This window comes from Pleurodeles waltl, chromosome 3_2, assembly GCF_031143425.1.
Source record: "Pleurodeles waltl isolate 20211129_DDA chromosome 3_2, aPleWal1.hap1.20221129, whole genome shotgun sequence".
In the NCBI taxonomy this organism is placed as follows: Eukaryota; Metazoa; Chordata; class Amphibia; order Caudata; family Salamandridae; genus Pleurodeles; species Pleurodeles waltl.
This window is the reverse complement of record NC_090441.1, coordinates 48,373,200-48,400,262: the sequence shown is the minus strand read 5'-3', so window position 1 is coordinate 48,400,262 and position 27,063 is coordinate 48,373,200. Positions and strand designations below refer to the sequence as shown.

The window sequence follows — 27,063 nt, the reverse complement described above, 5'->3', positions numbered from 1 at the left end:
TATATATATATATTGTGTGCATGCTTATATGTTAGTATGTTTCTGCATATGTCGGTTGGCATACATGTGTGTGAGTAAAATCCAATGACAGCCACTGAATTGAAATGAGTGAATGAATTAGAGTAAGAGTGACTGCAAGTGAGTGGAAGTGAACGTGAATGGGTGTGTGTTAAAATGTGAGGGTAATTGTATTTAAGAATGAGTCAGACTGAGCGAGAATACATATGAATGAATAAGTTGGTGCAAGTAAGTATGAGTGAATGAGAGTAAGTGAGTTTGTGGCAAAAGTATGAGAATCAGTAAGAGTGAATTAAAATTATGGTGTTATATTTGCAAGCCTGCCATTGGTCCTGCCATACTGAAGATGATTCTTGTCCTGTAAAAGCGCCAAAGTACTGGCACGTCATCCTGTAGGTGATTCTGGGCATAATGGGCACCCATTGTAGAGTACTGATGCTACCATAGTATAGAAGTCTTGTCATATGGGGCAAAATGTAGAAAAATGTTAGCAAACTCAAGGACATTTTTGGCATGGGGGACATTCACAGTAAGATTCTTGTAGTGGTCCATTGGAGGTAATTGTTGACATAAGGGAGGAAAACCATGGCATGTGGTAAGGAGTTGACCGTGACAAAATGCTGTTATACTGATGTAAGTTTTGACAAAAGGGGGTAAATGGATGTCAGTAATGGCAACATTCTGGCACTTGCATTTTGTATGTAATGTTTGGTAGAAAGTGGAGCCCATTTCATATGGGAGCGCCCAGACAAATTGCTGACCCAGGCACAGTTTCGACATATGGGGACACCCACGATACCTTTTAAAAGAAGTGGGCTCACCTCCTGAGGAAAGGTGAAGAAATAAAAATAATAAGAAAAAAAACATATTTTAGTGACACCCCTAAAACAACAAAGCTAAAGCAAAATAATCTAGGCCAGTCTTTCCTGCTGCTACCTTGTATGACAGTAATATGTTATGCTGGCCCCTTCAGGAAGAAATAAATGGCTCATTCTCTCATTTCCTTTCATTAAATAGCATTTTAGCTTGTGGTTGTGCACGTGTTGATCAGTGTGTACATGTTTACGCAGAGGAGGGCTGTTTGCATTTTGGTGTGATTACATCAGTTATAGGTTTGGACCTAAAACAGGATAGCCTATTGTTGGACAAGTCAGCTTTAAATGGGTAGCACAGTTGTATTGCTGGGTGTCCTCCACATACTGGTGATGTGTGTCACCTGGCTTGGATTCTATGCCAGCCAGTATCTTCATGTTTTAAATTGTAAACAGGTGATTGTTGGTCCTTGGATGACCCTACGTGAGGTTGGGTGTGTACATTATTACATTGTAACAAATTGCTTCCTCCCCTTTTGGAGGAAAGTAAAGCATTGCAGAAACTTCAAACCTGGAGACCACGTGAGATTTTAGTTTGAAAATTAGGGTGCTGCTAAGACATCAACCCATATCCAAAGGCAGGTGTCATCAAGCAATTGTTTGGGTCATGCATCTGTACTACTTAGTTAGCAGAGTCTGAATTGGTAGATGTGGTGAAGATTGTCCATGGTGATGTGCTTGTAGATCATTTTCAATGCCTTTGCTCAGTCCGAGGGAGAATTCTTTAATGTTCAGTTGGTGGGCTCTGTTTGTGCTCAATGCATGAGAGAGCTGTGCTTCTACCTTTTTTGCAGTATTTTGGAGCATTCGTTATTTAGTCAAAGGTGTATTTCTAGTTAAGGGATCTCTTAAAAAAAAAATAAAGTCCCATGGTTCTAGCATCATCATATGCCCAGTTGTCATTTTACAGAGTGCTGAAAATCTCGCAGCTAGAGACAAGGCTTCTACATCAGCACCCTTGCAATGTGTCCATACCTTGGAAAGCATCACAATCTGGGTTTTACTGCCCGAGCAGACTCCCAGGTCAGTTGAGTTGCCTTGACAAAATTTTTGGTAGATTTATTGGTCATCCCTTCTCATCCCAAGTTACTTCTTTCTACCATGTGCTAGGATGTGATTGCAGAGAACATCTCATTCTATATTTTAAGACGTTTTGTAGTATTAGGAGAGCCTACTACAGGCACTTACTAACGAAGTAATAAGGCTAACCAAAGTAAGACATTTTTCAAATGTTACATGGTCCTCAACACAAATAAAACGTGAATAAGTGAATTTCGAAAATATGCTTGTACGTATGAACTAGTGCTATAAGTGAGTTACTTTTCCATCTATTATTTCTATCTCTCCACTAGATACATGCAGCAGGAGTGCTTTAGTAGACTTCAAAATCTCCTTTGATACGTTGTCATTCCAGGTTTATCCTGCAGGTCCACCCCCTTAATTTTTTTTGGTGTCATTCTGGAGCTTAAGTCTTATGTCGCTAAAAGCGGTTTGCACAGAGCAGTACTTCTGGGTCAGGCAGTTTCTGTAGCTTTTCTGGTGTTTCAGTTTGTAAAAAAGTATATAAACGTGTATTTATATTTTTATAAACTTGACTTGGATGTCCACATTCTGTAAAGGCTTGGGATTCTGAAATCATGATTTGTTTTGTTTTCCGATACTAATGATGTTATGTCTTTAATTGATCAGGTCTTCGGCCTTGGGAACAAGACTTACGAGCACTTTAATGCCATGGGAAAGTATGTGGACAAGCGTCTGGAGGAGCTTGGTGGAGAGCGCATCTTTGAGCTGGGCATGGGAGACGACGATGGAAAGTGAGTGCTTTTCTCCTGTTTCTTATAAGAAAAAGTGAAAATTAATATTTCTCAGCTCTGACCAGAATCTCTCGTATTCTAACTCTGAACCTCCAGATCAGTGTTGAATGGTGGCACATTAAAGTTTGTATGTTCTGTGCTTTGCATTCTGGTCTCACACTTTCTCCTTTTCAGTTAATGTCAGCACTAAGGAAGACGGATTGATTTACGCTTGTGCATCAGAAGTGTGCAGAGGATTCTCTGGTCCAGGATAACAACTGTGGGGATATCATAATTTAAACTTTGTTTTGCTGGAACAGACAGTTTTAGGTTACTGTGTTAGCAGCTTTTGTCTTGTCTGAGAGAGCGTGCGCTTATCAGTATAATGCAGAATGTTGCATTTGTCTGCCTTATGTCGTGGAGAAGGAGAAGAAAGTGGATAGACATATAGCACTGATTAAAATTCATCCTGTGCTTTTCATTTAAACCCTGTAGTTAGGAGAGAGGCAAAAGTTAGAGGGTGGGTGGCAGGTATATCAATGAGGGTTAGCCAAGCGTAACAGCTGTTTCCTCTCTTGAAGATCATGAAGATAGGAGCAGGAACTGAAAGGTAGAAGGGATCTGCGAGCCTTCTGTTCGAGGCATGTGTGGCAGTTGAACCACATACTTAGCATAATCCTGTTTTCTTTTGTTGGGCTCAGATGCGTGCAAGTTGTTTGTCTTAGAAGAAAGTCTTTTGAGTCACAAGGTAGAGTGACTCCTACTCTTGCTGGCAATGCGCATGGTCTTCAACTCCATTGTTTGATTATCTTCCTCCGAAGGGTTTAGACTTGTGCTTCTCAGCCCCGATACAACACCGTCATGGTTTAATCTCTCCAGACTTTACTGTCTGTATTGTTTTCGATCTCAGTTTTCTCAGTCTCCCTCGTCCGTCCGTCGACTTTGTCGGGGCAACACGAGTCTGCCGCTGCCCATGTGGACCTTCTCTCTTCAAGGCGGACCACCGGATGAAATGGAGGCATTCTGCTTCTGTCCTTGCTGCCAAGCACCCCTTCACCAATCTCCACCAGGTGTGTAACTTGTGCTTCTCCCCTGAACTTGTGGAAGGCTATCTGCAAGGACTGAAAGTCCTTTCGATTCAAGAAGATGCTTTGTGATTGTCGAGTGCAACACCCATACACCGGTCCTCTTCGGACCCTCAAGAGGAGGCAGAAGACAAGGCGTCGGCTGCAGATGATGTCATCTTCTCCCCAATGACAGCTCTGGCTCTGAACTAGTGATCCAGGATCTCACACCAGGTGAAGCTGTGAGTACTGTGCCCCCACCACTTCAACCCCAACCCAGACCACTACAAAGGGACTCCTACCTACCCCAGACTGGCCAAAATCCATTGTTGGGTCACCACTGCCTTGGGGCCATTGTCGGCACCTACTGGCTGCCTCAGACAGCATAGGCCACACACTCCTGAACTGATGTTTCGCCCATTGGAGTCGAGATGAACTTTGGAATTGGAACCATCGATGTCGAAACACCGTTCCACCTTGGTGGCAAAAGCTACAGCTTTGGACCCAAAACCCTCAGCATTGAAAACACCAGTACCAAAAACTTCATTGTTGGAGCCGAAATCCAACTCTTTCAACTCACAGTTCCGAGCCCGTGCTTCAGTGGATGCAAGAGGAAACAGACTCCAAGCAAAAACACATGATGATACATCCAGACCCTGCTTGTATCATTACAAGACCTCCTCATACTGGTGCACGGACAGCCAAAAGCCAATTGTGATTTGAAGAAGTTTTAGAAATTCCACCACAAAAGTATAGAAAGAAGGTGGACTAGGCCACAAGCCTGTTGCACCTCAGCCCACTTACAGAACATACTGTGGATCATACACAGTCACCACCGTCTTCACCTGCTGCTCCTACATCATACTCTCCAGTGGGTTCCATCCACTCCTACACGGGGTGGGGATGAGGGAAACCAGTTCTCCTTCCAATCACAAAAAGACCCGATCTGTATCCCGTTAAACCCTCTCCTTCAGACCACACCACTACCTACCATGGACTTATAGGTAGAGCTGCTGCTTACCACAAAGTTAGACTGAGCTTTTAGAGGACAATTTTTTGTTTGAGACTCTTTCCGCCAGTCAACTTTCGGCACAATACCTGCCAATCCTGAATGGCATGTTGCAACTCACACCAGGCATTTTCAACAACTTTGTTAGGTTGCGTTTAATTACACCAAGGGTTGACAAAAAATACAAGGCATCACCCAGTGACCCCACATACATAAAGGGGCACCTTCCAACTGATTTACTGGTAGTTGCCAGAGCACGCATGAGAGCCAACTGTCAAACATCTGATGAGGTGCCCCCACTAGATAAATGGAGCATAAAGATTGATGCAGCAGGTAAGAGGGTGGCTACCCAGTTTGCCAATCACTGGAGGATCACCAACTCCATTGGCTTCCTCTCCTCCTATGACAGGGCCCACTGGGAGGAGATGGAGGAGATCCTCCAACATCTCCCAGAAGAACATAAGAAGGGGTCATATCAGATAGCCTCTGAGGGTAAGCTGATTTCCACTACCACAGTTCGCTGTGCTCACGACGCTGCTGGCACTACATCTAGAGGCATAAATTCAAGTGTCCTACTCTGAAGATATGCCTGGCTTTTAGTGTCAGGTTTCAGACCCAAGGTCCAGCAAAACCTCTTGGCCCTCCCATTAGACAGGGAACTCCTTAATGGTCCCCAGGTCGATGCCCCCCTGGAAAAAATAAAAAAGTATAATGAGACGGGAAAAACCATGGGGGCGTTGCAGACACCATTGCAACTTGGCTCTTTTTGCTGCTCCTATTATTGTGGAGGATCAAAATCCACCTCCCTTGAGATCTCCACCTCCTACCACCATCCCAAGGGACAGACCACCTCATAAAGGGGTTACTGCAGAGGTTCCTGCAGGAGCAATAATTCCAAAGGTAGGGACAAGGGTGGATTCATCAGACCATCCGCCCCCACCATCATACACTAACTTGCCAACCAAATCCTCCTCCCAATCCACCCCACATCTATTGGGGTAGAATACAAAAGTTATTTCCCGCCTGACGGAACATGACCTCCAACCAGTGGGTGTTGGATATTATGCAACATGATTTTTGTCTGGAGCTCACTTCCACACCTCCAAACATTCCACCTCACAAAGAAAGACTCTCACCAGAACATCAACAGTTTCTCATGGAGGAAATTCAGAGACTCTTCAAAAAAGGGGCATAGAACCAGTGACGCTTCAACAGCACGGCACAGGAGTCTATTCACTCTACTTCCTTATTCCCAAGAAGGATGGATTCCTGAGACTTATCTTGAATCTCAGACCCCCTAAACAAATACATTCTCTCAGAGCACTGTCCTATGATTACTCTTCAAGATGTTATCCGTTATTGCAACAAGGCAACTTCATGTTTGCGCTCGACCTCAAGGACGCCTACTGCCACACTTCTATCAATCCGGCTCATTACAGGTACCTAAGGTTTCTAATACATGCACAGCATTTTCAATTCAAAGTACGGGGTCACAACTGCCCAAAGAGTCGTCACCAAATGTCTTTCAGTAGTAGCTGCTCACCTGTGCAGATAAAACATACATATAATTCCATATATAAACGTCTGCTCATCAAAAGCACAACCTGTCAACAGTGCTTCCAACACACTCAGGCCACCATAAATCTTCTTCATCAGCTAGGTTCACCATCAACACAGTCAAATCCCACCCACAAACCCTTCAAATACAACCCTTCCTGGGAGTGATCCTCTAATCACAGATAGGTATGGCTTACCCAAGTGCTGCCAAGATTCAGTCCTTTCAGGCACTCATTCCCTAGTTTCAGCTTCATCAGCAGATAACAGGACAGTCATGCGTCTCCTCGGTATGATGGCTCATGCATAGCCATAGTACCTCATGGCAGGCAGAACATGCATCCATTGCAAGAATTCTTGTCGCACCAATGGACTCAAGCAGAGTATCAGTTGGAAGATCCAGTGTTAGTCAGCCGTCATGTTTGCCACTCTCAGCAGTGATGGAACACCAATAATCTCTTAAGAGGATGGCCTTTCTTAGATCCAGTTCAGCAGACAACCATAACAACGAATGCCTCCCTCGCAGGATGACAAGCACATTCACAAGATCTAACTGTCCAGTGACACTGGACACCCAACCAGAGACATCTCCATATCAATCAGCCAGAGACTTCGCCATATCAATCACCTAGCGTTGCTGGCAATTCACCTAGTGCTCAAAGCCTTTTTGCTCACCTGATTAGCAAGGTAGTCCTGATCAAAACAGACAACATGACTTCTGTGTATTATCTCAAAAAGTAGGGGGAAATCAGACCCCTCCGCTTTCTCCTCTAGCCCAAACCATTTGGAGATTGGCTCTCCAGTACAAATTTCACCTGTTAGCAGAAAACCTCCTCGGAGTGGGCACCAACCTTGAAGATCTCCTCAGCAGGAGGTGCAACAAGTCTACAAGTGGGAACTTCACCCACAGGTCCTCCTCACATACTTCAGGTGTTGGGGTCAGCCATAAATAGACCTTTTCGCCACAGCAGAAAACACAATTTTTCTAAACTTTTCCTCCAGGTTCCCAGGGGAAACACACTATGGATGAGTTGGTCAGGGATATTTACTTTCGCTTTTCCACCTCTCCCACTACGTTTGTTTGTGGCCCGCAAACTTGAGCAGACATCTCTCACCCTCTTCCTAGTGGCTCTCATGTGGGTGTGACACCTGTAGTTCACCACACTCCTAGTTCTCTGAGTAGTTTCCAACGAGGTACTGCCAAACAGGCAGGACCTTCTCACACAGGGCCATGGAGAAATCAGACACCCAGAGCCCAGGTTTCTCAACCTTGTGATTTGGCTCCTGAAGTCTAAGGAAGCAGTCGGGTCCACTAGTCATGCTAGTTATGCGGCTAAATGGAAAAGATTTGTTCATTATTGTCATTCCCAAAACATTGATCCCATAGCAGCCAAGGTTCAAAATATTGTCTGCTATTTATTTAATTTGCATGTCTCCGGCTTAGCTTCTACATCTGTAAGGCTACACCTAGTGGCAGTAGCTGCATAGCTACACAACGGACAACAAACTTCACTGTTCAGGATTCCAGTCATCAAAGCCTTTCTTGGAAAGACATAAGACTAATTCCTCCTTGGGTGCCACCAGCTCCCCCTAAGCATCTTAGTATTTTATTGACAACAGTAATGGACCCTCCATTTGAGTCCCTCCACTCCTGCCCCTCCAGTTCTTATCCAGGAAAGTACTTTTTCTAGTTGCTATCACTTCACTCAGACGTGTCTGTGAGCTTCATGTATTAACTCTAGAAAACATATGTTCGATGGCATCTGTCGCTGTAGATACACATGGTATGCATGAGCTCGCCATCTGGTGTTGGGTCGGAGTGTTACAAGTTGTTTTTCTTCGAAGAAGTGTTTTCGAGTCACGGGACCGAGTGACTCCACCTTCTGTGCTCATTGCGCATGGGCGTCGACTCCATCTTCGATTGTTTTCTTTCCGCCATCGGGTTCGGACGTGTTCATGTCGCTCCGAGTTTCGGAACGGAAAGATAGCTGAAGACGGAAGATTTTCGACGGTATCGTTGCGATCCGGTTAGAGATAGACACATACGACGACGCGTTGAACATCGAAGCGCTTCGGTGCCCTTCGGGGTAGATTTCGGCACCCCGTCGGGGCCTAGTCGGCCCGACCGCGTGGAGGACAACGCCGATGGATCGGACCCCGTTTCGATTCTGCCCCGAATGCCACAACAAATATCCTTATACGGACCTGCACTCGGTCTGTAATCTGTGCCTGTCACCCGAGCACAGTGAAGAATCCTGCGAGGCCTGTCGGGCGTTCCGGTCCCGAAAAACTCTGCGCGACCGTCGAGCGAGAAGACTGCAGATGGCGTCCACGCCAAAAGAGCGTCGACAGTTCGAGACAGAAGAAGAACAGGAGGAATCCTTTTCCATCCAGGATTCAGACTCCGACGAGCTACACTCTACAAGAACTGTGAGTAAGACGTCGAGATCAAACCTTAAAAAAGGAAAGAAGGCCCAGGGGACGCCACTGCCAACCGGCCATGGCTCCACCCAAATTCTCGGTGACCAACAATCGGCACCGAAAAAGGCCCATTCAGTGTCGAGATCGTCCGACTTCGGTCGAGACACCGGCACGCAGCCTCCTCGGGACCGAGAGAGTGCTAAACAGAAGCATCGACACCGAGAGTTCGGTGTCGACACCGATCGACGCCGAGACAGTGGCGCCGAAGACCATAGAGGCCAAGAATTTTCGGCACAGAAAAAGAGGAAGGTTACCTCGGAGCCGAAAAAACAATCGACAGGGCTTTCGGAGCCGAAAAAAGCGACATCAGACCCTGTTTCTGGCTCCTATACCGAAGAGCATTCTATGTCTTCTCAACTGAAGAAACATAGATTTGAACAAGAACTGCAATCCACTGACGTGGATCACACGCAAAAGCGTATCTTTATTCAGCAGGGGACTGGGAAGATCAGTACCCTTCCACCTGTCAAACGAAAGAGAACGCTTCAGTTTACTCCTCAGCAAGAAACAACACAAAAGGTAACACCTCCTCCCTCGCCTCCACCTGTAACTCCGGCTTCGCCAACTTACACCCCGTCACATTCGCCAGCTCACACCGCCATGAGCCACGACGACCAAGATCAGGATGCGTGGGACTTGTACGACGCACCAGTGTCTGATAACAGCCCAGACACATACCCAACTAGGCCATCACCACCGGAAGACAGCACAGCCTACTCACAAGTGGTGGCTAGAGCAGCTCTATTCCATAATGTGGAACTACACTCGGAACAAGTAGAGGATGATTTTTTATTTAACACCCTCTCCTCAACCCACAGCTCCTACCAAAGCCTGCCGATGCTCCCAGGCATGCTACGCCATGCAAAGGACATTTTCAAGGAGCCAGTTAAAAGTAGGGCAGTGACGCCTAGAGTGGACAAAAAGTATAAGGCGCCTCCTACGGACCCTGTCTTCATCACCTCTCAGCTGCCACCAGACTCTGTGGTGGTAGGGGCTGCCAGAAAACGGGCAAACTCACACACTTCTGGGGATGCACCTCCCCCAGATAAAGAAAGTAGGAAGTTCGATGCAGCCGGGAAGAGGGTTGCTGTCCAAGCAGCAAACCAGTGGCGCATCGCAAATTCACAAGCGCTGCTAGCGCGATACGACAGAGCCCACTGGGATGAGATGCAGCATCTCATTGAACATCTCCCAAAAGATCTGCAAAAAAGAGCAAAACAGGTTGTTGAGGAGGGTCAAAACATTTCCAACAATCAAATACGCTCCTCCATGGATGCAGCAGACACGGCCGCAAGAACCATTAATACGTCGGTTACCATCCGTAGGCACGCATGGCTCAGAACGTCTGGATTCAAGCCAGAAATTCAGCAGGCAGTGCTTAACATGCCAGTAAACGAGAAACTTCTGTTCGGTCCGGAGGTCGACACAGCTATAGAAAAGCTCAAGAAGGACACTGACACTGCCAAGGCCATGGGCGCACTCTACTCCCCGCAGAGCAGAGGATCTTATAACACCTTCCGCAAAACACCTTTTAGAGGAGGGTTTCGGGGTCAGGCCACACAAGCTAGCACCTCACAGTCCGCACCGCCCACCTACCAGGGACAGTACAGGGGAGGTTTTCGGGGCCAGTATAGAGGGGGGCAATTTCCTAGGAATAGAGGAAGATTTCAAAGCCCCAAAAACACTACCAACAAGCAGTGACTCACACGTCACTCACCCCTCCCACACAACACCAGTGGGGGGGAGGATACATCAATATTACGAAGCATGGGACAAAATAACTACAGATACATGGGTCCTAGCAATTATCCAACATGGTTATTGCATAGAATTCATGCAATTCCCTCCAGACATACCACCAAAATCACAAAATTTATCAAAATACCATTCACAACTTCTAGAGATAGAAGTTCAAGCATTACTGCAAAAAAATGCAATAGAATTAGTACCAAGCACACAAATAAACACAGGAGTTTATTCACTGTACTTCTTGATACCAAAAAAGGACGAAACACTGAGACCAATTCTAGACCTCAGGGTAGTAAACACATTCATCAAATCAGACCACTTTCACATGGTCACACTACAAGAAGTGTTACCATTGCTCAGAAAACACGACTACATGACAACCCTAGACCTCAAGGACGCATATTTCCATATACCAATCCATCAATCACACAGGAAATATCTAAGGTTTGTATTCAAAGGAATACATTACCAATTCAAAGTATTGCCTTTTGGTTTAACAACCGCTCCAAGAGTATTCACAAAGTGCCTAGCAGTAGTCGCTGCACACATCAGAAGGCAGCAAATACATGTGTTCCCGTATCTAGACGACTGGCTAATCAAAACCAGTTCGCTCACACAATGCTCAAACCACACAAATCAAGTCATACAAACCCTCTACAATTTAGGGTTCACCGTCAACTTTGCAAAATCAAACATTCTGCCAAGCAAAGTACAGCAATATCTAGGAGCCATAATAGACACAACAAAAGGAGTAGCAACGCCAACTCCACAAAGGATCCACAATTTCAACAGGGTCATTCAACACATGTCTCCAAACCAAACAATACAAGCAAGAACAATACTACAGCTCCTAGGCATGATGTCCTCATGCATAGCCATTGTCCCAAACGCAAGACTGCACATGAGGCCCTTACAACAGTGCCTAGCCTCACAGTGGTCTCAAGCACAGGGTCACCTTCTAGATCTGGTGTTGCTAGACCGCCAAACTTACCTATCGCTTCTATGGTGGAACAGTATAAATTTAAACATAGGGCGGCCTTTCCAAGACCCAGTGCCACAGTACGTAATAACAACAGATGCTTCCATGACATGGTGGGGAGCACATCTCAATCAACACAACATAAGAGGACAATGGAACATACATCAAACAAAACTGCATATAAATCATCTAGAATTATTAGCAGTTTTTCAAGCACTAAAAGCTTTCCAACCAATCATAACCCACAAATACATCCTTGTCAAAACAGACAACATGACAACGATGTATTATCTAAACAAACAAGGAGGAACACATTCAACGCAGTTAAGCTTGTTAGCTCAAAAAATATGGAAGTGGGCTATCCACCATCAAATTGGTCTAATAGCACAGTTTATTCCGGGGATCCAGAATCAGCTGGCAGACAATCTCTCTCGAGATCACCAGCAAGTTCACGAATGGGAAATCCACCCACAAATTCTGAACACCTACTTCACACTCTGGGGAACACCACAAATAGACTTATTTGCAACAAAAGAGAACGCAAAATGCCAAAACTTCGCGTCCAGATACCCACACAAGCAATCCCAAGGCAATGCCCTATGGATGAACTGGTCAGGAATATTTGCTTACGCTTTTCCTCCTCTCCCTCTCCTTCCTTACCTAGTAAACAAATTGAGTCAAAACAAACTCAAACTCATTTTAATAGCACCAACGTGGGCAAGACAACCCTGGTACACAACACTGCTAGATCTGTCTGTAGTACCACACATCAAACTGCCCAACAAACCAGATCTGTTAACGCAACACAACCAACAGATCAGACACCCGGACCCAGCATCGCTGAATCTAGCAATCTGGCTCCTGAAATCCTAGAATTCGGACACTTACAACTTAGCCAAGAGTGTATGGAAGTCATAAAGCAGGCCAGAAGGCCATCCACTAGACACTGCTACGCAAGTAAGTGGAAAAGATTTGTTTGGTACTGCCATCATAATCAGATACAACCACTAGAGGCAACTCCAAAACATATAGTAAATTACTTGCTCCATTTACAAAAAGCAAAGCTAGCCTTCTCTTCTATTAAAATACACCTTGCAGCAATATCTGCATACCTGCAAACTACATATTCAACTTCCTTGTATAGGATACCAGTTATCAAAGCATTCATAGAAGGGCTTAAAAGAATTATACCACCAAGAACACCACCTGTTCCTTCATGGAACCTAAACGTGGTTCTAACAAGACTCATGGGCCCACCCTTCGAACCCATGCACTCTTGCGGAATACAATTCCTCACCTGGAAAGTTGCCTTTCTCATCGCCATTACATCTCTAAGAAGAGTAAGTGAAATTCAAGCGTTCACAACACAAGAGCCTTTTATACAAATACATAAAAATAAGGTCGTCCTACGACCTAATCCAAAATTTTTACCAAAAGTTATTTCTCCATTCCATCTAAATCAAACGGTAGAATTACCAGTATTCTTCCCACAGCCAGATTCTGTGGCTGAAAGAGCACTACATACATTAGATGTCAAAAGAGCATTAATGTACTACATTGACAGAACGAAAAACATCAGAAAAACTAAACAGCTATTTATTGCATTCCAAAAACCTCATGCAGGTAACCCAATATCAAAACAAGGTATAGCCAGATGGATAGTTAAATGCATCCAAATCTGCTACCTTAAAGCAAAAAGACAACTGCCCATTACTCCCAGGGCACATTCAACAAGGAAAAAAGGTGCTTCAATGGCCTTTTTAGGAAACATCCCAATGCAAGAAATATGTAAGGCAGCCACTTGGTCTACGCCTCACACATTCACCAAACACTACTGTATAGATGTGCTATCCGCACAACAAGCTACAGTAGGTCAAGCTGTATTAAGAACTCTATTTCAGACAACTTCTACTCCTACAGGCTAAACCACCGCTTATGGGGAACTAACTGCTTACTAGTCTATGCATACCATGTGTATCTACAGCGACAGATGCCATCGAACTGAAAATGTCACTTACCCAGTGTACATCTGTTCGTGGCATCAGTCGCTGAGATTCACATGGACCCACCCACCTCCCCGGAAGCCTGTAGCAGTTCAGAAGTTACCTTCAATTTTGTACATTTGTATATATATTACTTAATCCTTTAATAGGTACATACTTACATTTTTCATTGCGCGGGCACTATTACTATAGTACAACTCCTACCTCACCCTCTGCGGGGAAAACAATCGAAGATGGAGTCGACGCCCATGCGCAATGAGCACAGAAGGTGGAGTCACTCGGTCCCGTGACTCGAAAACACTTCTTCGAAGAAAAACAACTTGTAACACTCCGACCCAACACCAGATGGCGAGCTCATGCATACCATGTGAATCTCAGCGACTGATGCCACGAACAGATGTACACTGGGTAAGTGACATTTTCATTTTCAACTGCATAGAGAGAAGATGGTACTGTGTACCAATCTTAAATTTCTTCCAAATGTGGTGTCGAAATTCCACCTTAACCAGTCTATTTAATTGCCAGTCTTCCCCCCCCCCCCCCCTCCCTCCCCCCAACCTGATTCAGTTGCGTAAAGGGCTCTACATACATTAGACATTAAACAAGCCCTCATGTATTATATTGATGGAACTAAAATATTTAGGAAAACACAACTCTTTGTTGCAGTTTCAAAACCACACAAAGGAAAGGCTATTTCTAATTCTGGTGTTGCACTTTGGATTGTTAAATGCATCCAAATGTGCTATGCTGAAGCAAAAAAGCACTTCACCTATCCTCCTAGACCTCACTCCTCTCGTAAAAATGGAGCTTCAGTTGCTTTTCTGGCTAATAAACCTATAGAAGACACATGTAAAGCAGCTTTATGGTCTACACAACATACATTCACAAACCATTACTGTGTGAATGCGCTGGGATGTCAACAAGCCAGTGTGGGCCAAGCAGTTCTGCGTACACTATTTCAACCAAATGTAACACACAGTTTAGCCACCCCTTATGTTTGAGGACTGCTTTACAATCTATGATAAGCATGTGTGTTTACAGTCACAAGCCCCATATGCCTCAAACGGAAAATGTCACTTACCCTGTAAGCATCTGTTTGTGGCATGTAGTGCTATTGATTCACTTGCACCCACCCTCCTCCCCGGACACCTGTTTGTTACAGTTACTTTTATGGCTTATCACAGACTTTTTTTTAGCTTGGACATCTCACTGTACTATGCTCTGTTTCACATTCCATCCTCGCCAGCCTTGCAAGAATACAGTCTAACAATGGAGCCGATGACTATGCGCATTGCCAGCAAGAGGAGTTGTCACTCTTTCTCGTGACTCAAAAGACTTTCTGTGAAGAAAAACGTGCACACATGCAAGCCTAACACTAGATGGCAGAATTATGTTAAGCATATGAATCTACATGCAATATGCTATGAACAGATTCTTATTGGGTAAGTAATATTTTCCTTTCTTTGTGAAGTTCCTGCTTCTCATCCATGCCTTAGTACTGCAGCAGCAAATTGAAGGCTGCTAAGGTGCAGAAGCGAGGAACAAGAGATCAATCCGAGTGTCATCAGGGACCCGAGGATATGTGGTGTCACTTTCACTATTCCTGGCGTTTTGAGGAATTGATGCTGAAGGCGGGCAGGTTTAAATAGACTCAACCAAGATCATAGCATAAGGGAAATGTATTTATTTAATGCCCATTTTCCTTTTGATCAACATGTAAATACAGTTCGTGGTGTTGGAATGACTACTTATAGGCTGCCTAATGTACTATTTCTGAAGCATAGATGTTTGCATTTTTGATTCGGGAATATATGCTATGTTTTGAAAAAAAAGATTATTCCAAATGAACCACATGAATGCCTCCTTCCCGATTTACACCTCAGCCATTGCAGATCTTTGCCGTGAATTTCTCAGTATAGTGTCCCTTATTATGCTGACCCCCACAGCATGTCAGTTTGATTTATCCATATTATTAGTGATGGATAAAATGTAGTCTAAATGATTAAGGACAACTTATTCAATCATTTAAAGATTTGCAAATATGACTACCTTCGCTTAAAAGTAGTTTAATATCCAGTCACCTTCAGTGTCTAGATTTAGCTACACGAGAAAAAGGTGATTACGGCTAGAGCAGTTTTCAGAATCAATCTTTAACGTGATCTAGCACATCCTGATAACATTCTCTTTGTCGTCAAGACCCAGCTCCGCCTTATCCTCCATGTAGTATGAACCTCATGAAAACCCTATTCATAAACAACAGTACTGTACCATCTTTTTTATTTATCTTCCACTGTGCTTAGCAACAGCTCCTAAAAAAACAAAAGTTCATGCTTAGCCTCTTGGCCTGCTGGTACAGTGTACCAAGGATCACCCATGCACATTTCTGATTCTGTTTTTTATTTTAAATATATACATTACTTTGCCCTGTAATACCTAGCTGCTCCCTCAGATTCTCAACTTGAAACCTTACTCTCCGAATTGGGGTTCTCTTCCCTCCTTGCACCTCACTGTTATCAGAAGCTGTCCGAGCCTCATGGTTGCTGTCTGTTCACCCCTGTTAGACGAATCTCAAACAACAAATCCTCTGACTTGAAGACTGTGCACTATAGCGCAACTACTCGGCACTGGAAAGGCCAGTGGGCTATATAGTAGCTCTGTCAATTCTGTGTGGAATGCTGTCACATACTTTCCCAGTTCTCTCTCCCTGCCATCAGCAGTTTGCCTTCATCTATAGCAGTATTCTCATGCGGTGCTTGCTGCTGTCCTCAGACAGAGTACAGTGAATTTCTCTTTGAGGCACTTGATGAATGTGTGTATACAGAGTAGGTGGGTTGTGGAGGAAGTTATGATTGTTGGTTAAGTTGCATACCTTGGTACCCAGAACCCTACTTTTACTTAAACACTTCAGCAGAAATTGTGTGATTGAGAAAAAGACATACATTTATCTGCCTACGAGTCTCAAAATGTAAATGTGTAATGTCTTTATTAATACATTACTTCCAGACAACAGAGGTGATTTTTGTAACTGGGCTAAGCACAAGATGGATGGCATGGCCAGCATCTTGTATGTGAAGCTGGCCTTGGACCATCGCTTCTTGCCAGATTGAAAAACTGATAGTAGTGAAGAGCCATACCTCCTCTTTACTATTTCACTGTAGTATCCCCCCAGCTACATCCTGCACCTGCATGGTGAAGCCCCTAATTCCATTGGGAACCTGCCTACCAGTAGCTCAGTCTAGCCATCCTTTGAATGGTCCAATTCTTGAATCCTTAAGTATCCAGTCCCGGCAGCTTGGAAAACCCCTCCAGGTTTAAGGTCCTTGCAGAGAATCATCCTCCAACCACACATGTGCATACAGTGTTCAAACCTCTTTCCGCATAGAAAAGAATTAGAGAAACTATGAGAATTGTGTTAGTCAAACACTTGTATGCAAATAGTTTTATTTGTTACTGTACAAATTATTAAAAATATAATTACATATATAATTAAATAAAAACGACTCCTTTTCCTGCTAATATTCCCTCTTCTGAACATTCCCTATTCATGACATGGACACTTCCCAGCAGTCTATTCAAACCTGTAACATGGGAACTTTTTGTCGAATACCATTCTGCATGGTTACTGGAAATTGGTGGAAGTTCTAGTGTCATAACTACATGACCATCTCAATATCACAGTTCTGTTTTCCTCAATGGAAACGCTTGAAGTGAGATGCAGTGCAGCAGCATCGGAGTTCATGACCGTGAGGCGTGCACTGCAGAGGATGTGTACATGCTTGGTACGCTTCTTAGTTGAAATCTTTTTCAGAGGATTCATATTTACTATCAATTGAGTCAGTTTGAGGCTGTTAAACCATAACTAGAAGGGAAGTATGTCATTATTGGGAGTTTACGTTAATCTCAATCTGATCTCACAATTTCCAAAGACAGTCATCCACTCGAAGCACAGTTCCTGCTCATCTTGGGTTGCAAGGACTGTGCTGGTTAAACTGAAAGAATTTATTTTTATCCCTGTATTTCTTCTAGAGTTTATTCTCATCAGTCACCAGCTGCATTTTCCACACCCAACAAAGATTTCTTTTTTTTTTTTTTCTTCTTCTCACTTCCTAATTTCCACTGTCCTGTTTCCACAGCTTAGAGGAAGACTTCATTTCTTGGCGGGAACAATTCTGGCCGGCAGTCTGTGAACATTTTGGCGTGGAGGCAACGGGAGAGGAATCGAGGTGAGAGCAGAATACACATCCTGTGTGACTACTATTGTTTACTACTGATGTCCCAGAGCCACCAGTACTAGTCCTATCACATTTAATGACCAGCTTGTTCTGTGCAGGCATTTAAATGTTCTTAATCAATTGTAGGTTTCTCTTGAGGCATAAGTTAGATCTGTTTACTGTGTGAGGAGCAGCCAGAGTCAGTATTTCTTCCAGAAACCTGGCTCCATGGGGAGTCCATGCTGGACATAGTGTAGGCATTACCAAACAGATATATCTAAAAGTGATTGGTTAGGAAAAATCATTAGGGGTGTTGCTATAATCTACAAGGATCCTTTAGGTTGTGTCCTTACTCCTCTCAGTATACCAGGTTGTGAAGGCTCTTCTTTTGCTGTCTCTCCTTCTCCTACTTTTACATTCTCAAGGGTTGTGGTCTTTGCCCTCCTGGGCAAGCCGGACACTTTTAACAATCTTTCCTAGATTCATTGGCTGGAAAGTTACTAAATAAAAGTTAACTTCACCTTTTTGGGTGATTTAAATATACATTTAGATGGCGTCAACTGCGCAAGGAATCTTATACAAGATCTAGCGTCTTTACAGTTGACACAGTTAAGGGACCACCACACAAAAAGCCACCTGTTCGATCCAGTTTTTAGTAATCTTCCTGCCATATTAGTAACATATTAATAACAAATCCCAACCTGGTCATCTGGTCAGACCATTACGTCACTCCTATTTTTTCCCTGCTAAGATGAAAAAAAACTCCACTCATATGTAAAAAAATTGGAAGATAGATGTTGGTCAAAATTAGATCCCACCATGTAGGAAAATACCTTTCTAATCTACAAACCTAAGTTAGGGGACGATATTATTAGACCAATATAAAAATATAATGATTGGATTACGTCCTCTTTAGATAAAAATATCCCTCCTAGGGCTCCTAAAAATGGTTGTCAAAGTAGACGAAACTCATGGTTTAAAATCTATCTACAGGAGCTTAAGAAGGAATGCAAACGGAGAAAAAGTAAGTAGAGGACAACATAAGTCTCCAGTAGGAAAGTGTAATCTAAAAAAAAAAATCACTATGCTATTAGAGGTATGCACTCAATTTATTATGTGTCTGAAATAGATGAAGCGTCTAACTCAGCTTAAGAGAGATTTGAGATAGTTAAATCCTTTACAAATCCAGCACATACAAGGACTTTGCCATTGCAACCAGAGATCCGCTGTAATGAACATGCCAACTCATTCTTTAAAAAAATAAACAAAAAGTCATCCAACATCCATTCCCCGTTCAAGATGTTACCATTAAAGGCCCTGATTTCCTGTGGCTAAATTATATTACATATATTCTCTCCTGATTTTCCTCTTATTAGTAAAGGAGATTTAAGAGGATTAATGAAAACAGTTAAATCAGGTTCTCGGTTGAACCCTGGACTACTTTTTATTCTAAGGTGCATACTCAATGTATCCTGTATTATTAGTAGAATTGATTAATTTCTCCCTATTGATTGGTGTAGGCTCTCCCTCCTGGAAACGTGTTTGCCCTTTACTAGAAAAATAGTTGAACCCTACACTAACAGAAAGCTATAGGCCAATATCTTTATTGCCCGGAGTAAGCAAATTCTTGGAAAAACACGTCAACCATCAGCCAGCATTATTTTTGGTAAATTGTGGTAAGTTCCATTTTGTTCAAACTGTTTTCCGGCCTGAACATGGGACAGAAACAACATTATTAGCTATCACTGAAGAACTGAGAAAAAGTATTGAACAGGGAGGCTCAGCTGCAGTAATATTGCTGGATGTGACTGCAGCCTTTGACACTGTATCACATCTTGCCGTACTGCTGAAGCAGATATGTGTCATCAATATTGCTTTTAACTGGCTTGCATCATTTCCAGAGGGGAGACGTTTTCAGGACTTTGAGAAGCTATTCTACTCGAAGGCTTATTCTTTGAAGTATGATGTAGTGCAAAGTTCGTCTCTGAGCTCTGTTATTTATTCTGTATGTGCACCCCTTGGCAGAGATTGGGAAATCTCATGGCCTCAAAATGGCGTCATAATCTGATGACACTCAAATTGTCTACCTACCTCTGATCAGCGTAAATCCTATTTAAAGGATATAGGAGAATGGATTTCAGCTTTCCGAAGCTTAATGGCATAAAACAGAAGTAATGGTGGTCAACAACAATTTGTCGCTGATCAATGATGTGGTGGCCAGACTATCCAGGTAGCCACCCCACTCACAGAAGTACAGTAAAATACCTGGGTTTTGTCTGGACAACAAACTAACTTAGAAGTACAAGTGCGGACTTTGGCAGTCAGTTGTTTCAGAATTGTGAGAATGCTCAGAAAAATCTTAGAGTTTCTACCTTTATCTTTGAGGAGACTTGTGGTCCAGGCATTAAGTGGGGAGATGATTGTCCGTGGTACAAAACGTGGCATCCCCTTCTGCTAAAAATGTCAAAGCACAAGTCTGCATCATATTTCTAGCTTCCCTTCATTTGCTAACTGTTAACCAGAGGATCCAGTTTAAAGTTCTTTGTATGACTTATTCAGGTCTATATAATAAGGGCCCTCTACTAATAAAGCATCTGTTACGACCTTATACCCCCAACACAACTCTGCATTCAGCTGCCTCATCTGAGTTGGTGACCCCTACGCTTCTGAAAGCTAAAAGTTGTGGCGTGTCCTTGACCTATCTGGTCCCCTGACTATGTAACTCTTTACCTGTGAAGATAAGCAAGACTGATGATGAGGTGGGGTTTACAAAGCACCTGAAAACCTTGCAATTTCTCTAAGTCGGAGGATAAAAGGCTTGGATGTTTACTGCACAATGCTGGTAGGCCCAATTGGGTAGCCGTGTGCTTTATAAATGCCTAGACTAGAATACCTAGGAAATTATTAGGGGAGACTTCAGCTCATACAGTAATGCGGCTTTGCGTATGATTAAATGCTTCTCAGTCAGGGACCATGTCAGCCCTATTCTTGCCCAGTTACATTGGCTGCCACTCAGAGACAGTGCTGTTTAAATCAGTAGTTATTATTCATTGTGTTACCTATAGTTTTACTCCACCTCCCCCCACTTTTGAGTTTAAAATTCCATAACCACACATAGCAACATGTCATGTATTTACCTGGCAATTATTTGCTTGAGGTTAACACTTTCTCCTTTGTAGACTGGACCAGGTCTCTGCAGCAGACAAAGGAATACATTCAATTATCCATTTAATTGTGCCACATCCATTCTCTCCCACTGATTAGGAAAGGCAAAATAACTTTACTTATTAAATGTATTTTTAATTATTTTTGAAGGATAAACTGATATTGCATTTTTTATTGAGGGACTGTCTTCTCTTGTGTTATTACCTAGTGCGGCAAGTAACAGGGTACATGCTAATCAGAACTAACCTGTAACATAACCCCAAGCATTGTTTTGCTTTCATCTATTTTTTTTAATAATCTGAGACACATACTCTTTCTGGAAGGATCAGTAGCGGGTCTGCTGTAGGCTGCTCCTCATCAGTTCTCTATTGACATGGAAGAAGACTACTTTGATTTTGGCCCACTCTTCGTCCTCCTATCGGTGTCAGTCACCAGATTTCTCAGTCAAATAGCAATTCTCCTCAGTCGTGCAATATATTTAAAGGTCAATGAAGCAATGTATGAAAGGGAAGTCAATGACACTGGTGATAATGACTCCCTGCCTTCCTCGTACACATCAGATCTGTTGGTTCTCAAGAATGCCAGAGACTTATATGCATTAGAGCACATAAACATTGATCCTAGCACCGTACTTAAGAAAGCAGCTGAAGTGCTGTAGCTTCCTCTTCCTTCAGTTGTGTACCGGCCAGATAGCTTGACCAATGTGTTCTAGTCTACTGCAACTGTCCGACATGGCACAGGGCAACTTCTACCAGTGGGGTATGGCCTGACTGGATTTGTTTACCACCATCTTATGATCTTGTCAAAAGGTATGTGTGTTAGTTTTCTCTGAGGCACTTGCAGGAGATTGATGACAGCTGAGTAGAGAACTGGGCTCCCCTGCTTGTTATCCTTTCTGCAGTTCTGATGTAAATCAAGAACGACGGGGTCTTAACTGCTCCGGTCTGGGCCCGGAGAGTGTGGTAGCCAAATCCCATAGGATATGCCCTCTTATCTGGCCACTTTGAGAGAACCTCCTGCCTCAATTCCAGGGTCCTACACATGAATCTCCACAGCCTACACCTCTATGGAAATAGAGTGATTAAATGCTTTTGACTGTTTTCCTGCTTGCTATCATGCCATCACATTGTGCGCGTTAACAGCAGACAATGTTGGCTGGCCCTACACCACTTATTTTCCCAGACAGATTGGGTGTTTACAACACTGGGGCAGTCTTTTGTACCAAAGGTTCTGACTCCTTTTGATGTCAGCCTATCAGAGGCTCCATCAGCTCAACCCTAAATGGGCATTACACGTCAATATTGACTGCACAAAGAGCTATCCTGTGGCCATGCAGCTCTTTGTAGGGTTTTCTGGACTGTCCAAAGGAAGAGCGGGGAAGAGGACCATGTGAAGGTACATAGTCCTCTGTATCAACATCTCTTATGCACAGGCCAGGATTAAACCTGTGAAGGCTTGAAGACTCATTCCACCAGAGCCAAGACCACCACTACCGCATTGATGCAAAGGGTACCGGTTTTAGACATTTACCACTCTTTGATGTGGCTGTTCACAAAAAACTACTGCCTTGACAGTCAGGTCTGATGGGAAGACTGCCTTTCCTACTCTGTCCTGCAAGTATATTTTGGTCAGAGTCCATTCCTCAGGAAATCCACCTATTTCTGAAGGGCTCTTATAATATCTATTCTAAAGGTGATCTGTCCGCAGTTAGAAGTATCAAGCATAAGAAGTTAATTGCCTCCAGCCTTTCTGGTGGATACTGTAGCTAACAGGAGAGTCCACACTCATTTCCTCCAAACGTTCCAGGAAAGGAATCGGCACACTGTCCACAGTTTGTGGAATTGTTCTGCATCTGAGGGCGTGGAAGAGGAAAGATTAAAGAAACTGACGTAAGCATGGATGCCTTGCTCTGTGACTTTTGGAGTGGTACATAGTCCGAGGAGCCGCATAGTGCCACCTTCTGGTACATGGCAGCATTGCTGGAAAACTTTCTGGCTCAAAAGGTTAGGTATCTGCGATTAAGTAAAGCATCCACCAGAAAGCGTGTTAAGTAATGTTTTCTTTTGTACTTCCTGTATTGTTAATTGCTGCAGAATACGTTTAAATATTTTGCTTAGTACTTGTTTGTTTCCTCAACCTAAATAGTTAGATTGAAGACAAAAGATGCATTAAAATGTGTAGTGGTTTTTTAGGTTATATTTTCACACTAACCCCATCTGCTCATGTTTCTTCTCTGTGGCCTCTCACAGTATTCGTCAGTATGAGCTGGTGGTACAGACAGATGTGAACATGAACAAAGTGTATACTGGAGAGATGGGACGACTGAAGAGCTATGAGATGCAGAAACCGTAAGTTGACTTGCCTGAAATTTAGAGCAGCCAATCCTCGAGAACCCTATGCCGGACCCACTGCTGCTATCCCATTGCACTCTTCATCATCCTCAGGTTTTTGAACTCCCACACAAAACTATCCCTGTTCGTAATTTATGTTTTAGATGGTCCATGTCTTGCAAGTGCATTTGGGCTTCTTTGGCCTCCTTACACCTTGTACAATTGATAAAGCATGTCCATTGATGAAGGAGAAAGTTAAGTGGTCTTTGTAGTTTCCTTAACATTAACCAAGATCAGGATCTGTTTGGAGACCCTGGAACTTGGTTTCTGGGAAAAAAAATGTTCATGCAGCTCATGGCTGAGTTAGAAAACTCCCTTGCTAAAGACCACTCTAGCAGCCACTGTGTTTTATGTCAACTGTGTAGGAAGTTGGCTCTGTATATACTATCTCAAAGTAAGAGATAGTGTGCACAGAGTCCAAGGGTTCCCCTTAGAGGTAAGATAGTGGCAAAATTAGATCATTCTAATGCTCTATTTAGTGGTAGTGTGGTCGAGCAGTAGGCTTATCAGAGGGTAGTGTTAAGCATTTGTTGTACACACACAGGCAATGAATGAAGAACACACACTCAAAGACTTAACTCCAGGCTAATAGTTTTTATATAGAAAAATATATTTTCTTAATTTATTTTTAGAAACACAAATTCAAGATTTGAAGTAAATACATAAAATGCAAGGTACTCCACACAGGTAAGTTAGGAACTTTGAATTAGAGCAATAACGTATACAGTTTTTGTTAAAATGGCAATAAGCTATTTTAAAAGTGGACCCAGTGCAAAAATCAACAGTTCCTGGGTGAGGTAAGTATTGGTTAGATTGTGAGGTAAGTAAGACACTTAAAAGTCTCAGTTCCTGGGCATAAGCAGCCCACCGTTGGGGGTTCAAGGCAACCCCAAAGTTACCACACCAGCAGCTCAGGGCCGGTCAGGTGCAGAGGTCAAAGAGGTGCCCAAAACACATAGACGCCTATGGAGAACAGGGGTGCTCCTGTTCCAGTCTGCCAGCATGTAAGTACCCGCATCCTCGGGGGGCAGACCAGGGGAGTTTTGTAGAGCACTGGGGGGGACACAAGTAGGCACGCAAAACACACCCTCAGCGGCACAGGGGCGGCCGGTGCAGTGTGGAAAGCAGGCATCTGGTTTTGTATAGGAAACAATGGAGGAACCCGGGGGTCACTCTAGCGGTGCAGGCAGGGTACGGGGGGGGGGGGGCTTCTCGGGCCAGCCACCGACTGGGCTAGGCAGAGGGTCGACTGGGGTCCACTCCTGCACAGAAGTTCGGTTCCTTCTGGTCCTGGGGGCTGCGGGTGCAGTGCTTGGTCCAGGTGTCGGGTCCCTTGTTACAAGCAGTCGCGGTCATGGGGAGCTTCTAGATTTTCTCTTCATGCGTCGCTGAGGGGGTCCATGGTGTTTGTCTCGGGCTACTCACGGAGTCGCAGTCGCCTGGGAGTCCTCCCTGTGGAGTTGGTCCTCTGGATCTCGAGCCGGGGGCGTCGGGTGCAGAGTGTGAAGTCTCACGCTTCCGGTGGGAAGTGTGAGGTCTTTGAAAGTTGCAGAAAAGTTGCAAAAATGTTGCTGTTTGTTGAGCAGAGCTGCTGCTCACGGGAGTTTCTTGGTCCTGGGGTTCAGGGCAGTCCTCTGAGGCTTCAGAGGTTGCTGGTCCCTGTTGGATATGTCGCTGTTGCAGGTTTTCGAGACAGGCCGGTAGGGCTGGGGCCAAAGCAGTTGTCGTCTTCTGTCGTCTCTGCAGGGCTTTCAGGTCAGAAGTCCTTCTTATTTCAGGTTGCAGGTATCTGATTTCCTGGATTCTGGGGTGCCCCTAAATACTAAATTTAGGGGTGTGTTTAGGTCTGGGAGGGCAGTAGCCAATGGCTACTGTCCTGGAGAGTGGCTTTACCCTCTTTGTGCCTTCTCCCTGAGGGGAGGGGGCTACATCCCTAATCCTATTGGGGGAATCCTCCAAAACTAAGATGGAGGATTTCTGAAGGCAGGGGTCACCTCTGCTCAGGGCACCTTAGGGGCTGTCCTGACTGGCGGGTGACTCCTCCTTGTTTTTCTAATTATCTCCTCCAGCCTTGCTGACAAAAGTGGGGGCAGTGGCAGGAGGGGCGGGCATCTCCACTAGCTGGGATGCCCTCTGGCGCTGTAACAAAAGGGTGAGCCTTTGAGGCTCACAACCAGGTGTTACAGTTCCTGCAGGGGGAGGTGAGGAGCCCCTCCACCCAGTACAGGCTTTGTTCTTGGCCATAGAGTGACGAAGGCACTCTCCCCATGTGGCTAGCAACTCGTCTGGTTGTGGCATGCTGGCAGAAACTGGTCAGCCTAACACTAGAAGTCGGATTCTTATTCAGGGGTATCTCTAAGATGCCCTCTGGGTGCATGTTACAATAAATTGCACACTGGCATCAGTGTGCATTTGTGCTGAGAAGGTTGATACCAAACTTCCCAGATTTTAGTGTAGCCATTATGGACTTGTGGAGCTAGTGTTTGACAAACTCCCAGACCATTTACTCTTATGGCTACCCTGCACTTACAAGTACTAAGGTTTTGCTTGGACACTGTAGGGGCATAGTGCTCATGCACATATGCCCTCACCTGTGGTATAGTGCACACACTGCCTTAGGGCTGTAAGGCCTGCTAGAGGGGTGACTTACCTATGCCACAGGCAGTGTGAGGTTGGCATGGCACTCTGAGGGAAGTGCCATGTCGACGTAGTCATTTTCTCCCCACCAGCACACACAAGCTGTGAGGCAGTGTGCATGTGCTGAGTGAGGGGTCCCCAGGGTGGCATGAGACATTCTGCAGCCCTTAGAGACCTTCCCTGGTTACAGGGCCCTTTGTACCAGTTACAAGGGACTTATCTGAGTGCTAGGGCTGTGCCAATTCTGGAAGCAAAGGTACAGTTTAGGGAAAGAACACTGGTGCTGGGGCCTGGTTAGCAGGGTCCCAGCACACTTTCAATCATAACTTGGCATCAGCAAAAGGCAAAACGTCGGGGTAACCATGCCAAGGAGGCAATTCCTTACAAACGGTTTATGAATTTCTGAAGGATGCATATTATTTTTGACTTCCTATCCTTTCACAGACACAGTATGGGGTTGAAGGGTCATTTCAGCGTGGCACATTCTGAAACAGATTCTACGTAATCAAGGATGCGTTTAGTAAATAATAAATGTTTAACACAGTGATAGAGTACATCCTAAAAAAAAAAAAAAATCTTTTAGCTGCGGAGTGTCTGCTGATCCGTCCAGGTTGAACCTTTTGTGAATTTATGCCAGGAGTAAATTGTGGCTTGTACCTGCCTCCACAGCTGTACTCTGTGGTACTCTGGATAAAGATCTCTGCCGGTGCCTGATAAAAAGTATTTATTTTCCTACTCCTCCCTCGCCGTTTTCCCACCCACGCACTTCTGGCGTTCCACATATTTTAGAGGTCCTGCATGCTTCAGGAGATAATATGGTTTTCAAACTGGATAAGCTTGAGAACATGGTTGTCTCTTCCACAGCTCTACCTCACAGCATCTTGTCATCCTGCCATGACATTTGTTAATGCCATATTTATGAGGTTAAATGTTGGGGGATCTGAGAGCACATGAATTCTGGTCATACTGGATGTACTGAACAGTGTGTGCGCCATACTTACATGTATGAGAATGGTGGAGGTAATGTTTTTTTTATCGTGGCTACCAGGCATGGAAGGATTACTTTACACTCTATGATCTTAGACTGTTCCAGACAGTGGTCCTGCTTAAATTCCGACCTTTTGAAAGAGCAACACAT

General features: G+C 44.2%; 1 protein-coding gene across 3 annotated transcripts in view; it reads left to right on the top strand.

The window, feature by feature from the left end:
• The window catches only part of POR (cytochrome p450 oxidoreductase), a 374,224-nt gene that overhangs the window by 190,864 nt on the left and 156,297 nt on the right, over positions 1-27,063 (top strand). For all 3 annotated transcript variants that reach the window (XM_069226728.1, XM_069226727.1, XM_069226729.1), the window contains 3 exons: positions 2,580-2,704; positions 17,656-17,745; positions 23,148-23,246. In XM_069226728.1, coding sequence (XP_069082829.1) covers positions 2,580-2,704; positions 17,656-17,745; positions 23,148-23,246 — 314 coding nt within the window. The remainder of the gene's footprint in view (positions 1-2,579; positions 2,705-17,655; positions 17,746-23,147; positions 23,247-27,063) is intronic.